Here is a 5,000-nt window from a genome sequence, read left to right on the forward strand (position 1 = left end):
CGTTAGAGAAAGAGAAAGATAGAGAGAGTGAGAGCGAGGGAGAGAGAGAGAGAGAGAGAGAGAGAGAGAGAGAGAGAGAGAGAGAGAGAGAGAGGATGGGTAGAGAGGAGAGAGAGAAGGGAAAGGAAAGAGAGGCGAGAGAGAGAGAGAGATAAGAAAAAAGCGCGCCCGCCCCACGCAAAAAAGAAAAGAAAGAAATAGAGATATAGAAAGAAAGAGAGATAGAAAGAAAGAGAGAGAGAGATAGAAAGAAAGAGAGAGAGATAGAAAGAAAGAGAGAGAGAGATAGAAAGAAAGAGAGAGAGAGAGAGATAGAAAGAAAGAGAGAGAGAGATAGAAAGAGAGAGATAGAAAGAAAGAGAGAGAGAGATAGAAAGAAAGAGAGAGAGATAGAAAGAAAGAAAGAGAGATAGAAAGAAAGAGAGAGAGATAGAAAGAAAGAGAGAGAGAGATAGAAAGAAAGAGAGAGAGAGATAGAAAGAAAGAGAGATACAAAGAAAGAGAGAGGGAGAGAGAGAGAGAGAGAGAGGGGGAGAGAGAGAGAGAGAGAGGGGAGAGAGAGAGAGGGAGAGAGAGACAAGGAGAGAGAGAGAGAGAGAGTGAGGAAAGCGGAGAGAGAGACGAGACGTGAGAGAGAGAGTGGAGAGAGAGAGAGAGCGAGAAGAGAGGAGAGAGAGACGAGGCGGATGAGAGAGGCGACACCCCCCACCCCCCAACCCCCCCCCCACCCCCCCCCCCCCCCCCCCCCCGAGAGAAGTCCAAGAGAGAGCAAAAGGAAACATAAAGAAAGAACGAAAAAAAAAAGAAAGATTGATATAGAAAGAAAGAGGAAACGGAAAGAGAGAGAGAGAGAGAGATCACGAACGAAAAGAGAGAGAGCGACGGAGAGCGAGAGACGAAAGAAAGAGAGAGAGAGATAGAAAGAGAAGAGAGAGAGAGGAGCGGAGAGAGGGGGGGCCGACCGGAAAGAAAGAGAGAGAGAGAGAAAGAAAGACGTACGAAAGAAACTGAAGCGAACGGAACAGAGGCATAGCGAGAGCGAAAGAGCAAGCAAACAAAGACAAATAAAGCCATAGTTCTTAACTGACAAGACGAGAGATAGGCACTGACCGCGCGCGCGAGAGAAAGAAAGTAGAGAGATCCGCAGGATCCGAAAGAGAAGAGCGGAGAGCGGCGAAAAGAAAGAATAAAGAAGAATAGTTATATCGATAGAGGGGAGAGGGAGGAGAGAGTAGACAAGACGAGAGAGAGATAGAAAGAAAGAGAGAACACGAGCGAAGAGAGATAGCAAGGCTGAAGAGAGAGAGGGAGCGAAGGAGATAGAGAGCGAGCGAGAGATAACAGAAAAGGGAGAGGGAGAGGCGCAGAGAGAGAGAGAGAGGGAAGGGAGGAGAGGGAGAGAGAGAGAGGAGGAGAGAGAGAGAGAAAGGGAGAAAGACGAGAGAGGAGACGACGAGATGAGAAAGACGAGAGAGGGGGGGTGGGCGAGAGAGAGAGGGGGGGCGAGAGAGAGAGGGGGGGGGAGAGAGAGAGAGAGAGAGAGGGAGAGAGAGAGAGAGGGAGAGGGAGAGAGAGAGAGAGCGAGGGGGGGGGAGAGAGAGAGAGGGGGAGAGCGGGAGAGAGAGAGAGAGAGAGGGGGAGAGCGGGAGAGAGAGAGAGAGAGAGGGGGAGAGGGAGAGAGAGAGAGAGAGGGAGAGAGAGAGAGAGAGAGAAGAGGGAGAGAGGGAGAGAGAGAGAGAGAGAGAGAGAGAGAGAGAGAGAGAGAGAGAGAGAGAGGGGGGGAGGGGGAAGAGAATGAAAAATGAGGCTTGACCTAGAATTTTGAGGGATGGGGGAGTGGTGTTCCCATCGCCCTTCTTTCCTTCCTCTTTTTTCCTTCTTCTTTTCCTCTGTTGGAAGTCGATTGCGGTTTGTTGCTGGCCAATAGGAGGGCCCGTCTCTTGAATAGGCAAATGACAATTTAACTTGGGTCATTAGCGTTTCTTATACTTCTTTTTTTTTCTGCCTAATGGGACAATAGGCCGTTTGATTTCTTATCCAAATTAACCTGTTTTGTCTCAGATGAAGTTAGTACCTCGACGTCACCTGTAATTTACTGTCATTAGGCCATCGACTAAACAAATTAATGAAGGATCATTGTTTTCCTCCTCTATACACAAGTCTAGGATGACAGGGATCACAGAAAGTATTTTATTTTATTTTTTTTCTCTCTCTTTATGACAAGGAGATTATTGGAGCAAAGTTCAAAGTAATCAGACCTTTTTTCACTCTCGATAGCCTTCCACGACGCCTGCGTGAAGAGACCTCGTCCTTCCTATATAACGCCTGATCTTCAGAGGCTCAAGCAACCAAGCACCATGGCTACTCCTCGCCCTCAGCACCTGCTGTGTCTGATCTTCGGCACCCTCGTCGTCACCGCCGCCTTCGCCTGCGCGCCGACCTCCGCCTCCGCCCGGTTCTCTCCCCGGTCGCCGTTCCTGTTCCGAGCGCGCGGGAAGGAGGGTCAGCAGCTAGCGGCCCGAGGCGAGTTCTCGAAGCGGACGCGCGAGAACTTCACGGCTGACCTCGTCCAGTTCTTCTCGGAGGAGCAAGTGCAGGAGGCCACGAAGATCCAGTACAAGTCCATCCCTGAGCCGGTCATCTACACGTCGCAGGTCCTCCAGCAGGGCGTCAGCTGCTCGACGCTGCACTCGGAGATGCACGAGAACTACATCAAGCCGGAGCTCAGACTCCGCCCCGAGTGGATCTACGAGTCCAAGCTGATCGGCGACTGCCCCACGCACTACGTGACCCGCGAACTGCCGTCCATCTACTCGCCCTCGACGGTACTGGAGGCCGTGTGCGCCTGCGGGGGCTCCCAGTGCTCCAAGGACGGCCACCAGTGCGTGCCCGTGTCACGCCACGTCCCCGTGTGGGTGCGCAGGGGCCCCAACCTCCACGTGCTCGACGTCGAGGAACTGACGGTGGCGTGCGCCTGCGCCCAGAGGCCCAGCGCCGGCGGGAACTTCATCTACAGCGCGGCGGTCGAGAGCTAAGGGAGCGGAGGTTAAGCGCGGCCTCAGCTTTGGCAGCTCTTTCTTTTATTGATTAATGAAATAAATAAATGAAAAACGAGAACCACAAGACTTTAAGTGGGTTTGCTAGTTCGAAAGAAAAGGACAACTGCACAATAAAGACAGTTCTTGGTAACTTAACCTTTTATAGGATCGAATTCCAAGTGTGAGATCAGGTTATGTTCTTCGATCCCAACTCTTGACCGAATTGTATCATTAGGTCATAGAGTTATGAATTCAGAAATAACTTGTCTTTTTTTTTTGTTTTTTTCAGCATATATCAGACTTCATATTCGTCCGTATATGTAACAAGAGATTTTCTTTTGTCTCGAATGCTAAATCCGTCCATTGTATTTATTTATTTTGACATTGAAGACTTTCTAACAGCGGAATCGCCAGTTAGTATTGGTGCTTTGAGATGTATAAATGAATTAATAAAATATTTGTGCATTTATGGTATTATTTACGATCCCAAGTTCCGAAAAAGGAGGAATAAACATAGAAGGAAAAAGCAACAAAGAAAGTTATTTTTGGCCTGTTTGTTTCCTTTTGAATTATTTGTTTCTAAGATTGAACAGAATAGCTAACATATATATATTTTTTAATACAGATGGTTGTTATATAAGTCTAAAAATGCATTATTTTTTAGAGATGGTGCACGTTCTTATATATATATTAAATTGGTTCAGTTATATATATCAAATTAATATCTCCATTCACTTGAGACTTATTCAGTGCAGCGGCTAAGTAATAATGATAATAAAATCTGTTTGGTCTTCAAGTTATGATTCCAACGTTTTCAGGACAAATATTCAATAGACACACATGCAGACATCCATTAAAAACAGCAAACAAAATTACACTCACAACCACACACACACACACACACACACACACACACAAAACTCACACTCACACAACTCACACACACACACACACACACACACACACACAAAACTCACACTCACACAACTCACACTCACACATACACACACACACACAACTCACACTCACACACACACACACACACACACTCACACTCACACTCACACTCACACACACTCACACTCACATTCACACACACACACGTAAAAGGAAACCTAAGTAATTATTACGGATGATATAAGTAATTTGTAAATGCGAAAAGGGAATAAAAAAACAACTAAACAAAACTAAAGTTTTCAAAATGCTTTATTCATGCCAATAAATAAAGACTTTCTTTATGTTATTGGAATATACATTGCCTTGTAGAATATAATTAGAATTATATCAAATGGATATCATGCTTGGAATGATCGCCTCAGTATTTAAATATCACTGACATGCAAAAAAAGAGAGAGAAAAAAAAGAAGAAAAACAGTTGTATATAAAATGTAATAATGTTTAAATTCTATTTTTCTTTTCAGACTGAGATTCATAGAATAATTCTGAAATTGTATATTCTTATACGTCCTCCCTTACACGCATTCCACCATAGCACACACACACACACACACACACAAACACACACACACACACACACACACACACACACACACACATACACACACACACACACACACACACACTAACACACCAGTTATGGAAGAAAAGAGTATTTTTTGAGATTTTCTAATCAGCAAAATCAGTTTACATGAAAAGGATATTAATCCCGTCCATAATATTTACCAAAAAGGAGGAATAACAAAAATAAAAATAACTCCACATCTATGTATAAGTTTTAACACTTTAATTACCCCTTTCCACTTCAGGACATCTGTGATTAAATAATTGATCTTCTATTTTTAGCGTTCATTGATCTCCTATTCTTGGGGTTAATTAATCTCCTATTCTTGGGGTTAATTAATCTCCTATTCTTGGGGTTAATTGATCTATTCTTGGCGTTAATTAATCTCCTATTCTTGGGTTAACTGATCTCCTATTCATGGCGTTGATCTCCTATTCTCG

The 5,000-nt window shown here is 44.8% G+C and overlaps 2 protein-coding genes across 2 annotated transcripts in view; one reads left to right on the top strand and one right to left on the bottom strand.

Moving 5' to 3' along the window:
• Positions 1-3,503, top strand: part of LOC122246161 (uncharacterized) — an 11,846-nt gene extending 8,343 nt beyond the window's left edge. Inside the window, exon 2 of the mRNA XM_043004522.2 lies at positions 2,278-3,503. Within this exon, the coding sequence (XP_042860456.2) occupies positions 2,358-3,035 (678 nt within the window). The 5' untranslated portion in view covers positions 2,278-2,357 and the 3' untranslated portion in view covers positions 3,036-3,503. The remainder of the gene's footprint in view (positions 1-2,277) is intronic.
• A 1,264-nt stretch (positions 3,504-4,767) lies between these two features.
• The window catches only part of LOC122246162 (uncharacterized), a 941-nt gene continuing 708 nt past the window's right edge, over positions 4,768-5,000 (bottom strand). Inside the window, exon 1 of the mRNA XM_043004523.2 lies at positions 4,768-5,000. This exon is cut by the window's right edge and continues 708 nt beyond it. The gene's annotated coding sequence lies outside the window, so the exon portion shown is untranslated.

This window comes from Penaeus japonicus, unplaced genomic scaffold, assembly GCF_977035675.1.
Source record: "Penaeus japonicus unplaced genomic scaffold, GWHDUDI00000001_assembly GWHDUDI00000005, whole genome shotgun sequence".
NCBI lineage: Eukaryota > Metazoa > Arthropoda > Malacostraca > Decapoda > Penaeidae > Penaeus > Penaeus japonicus.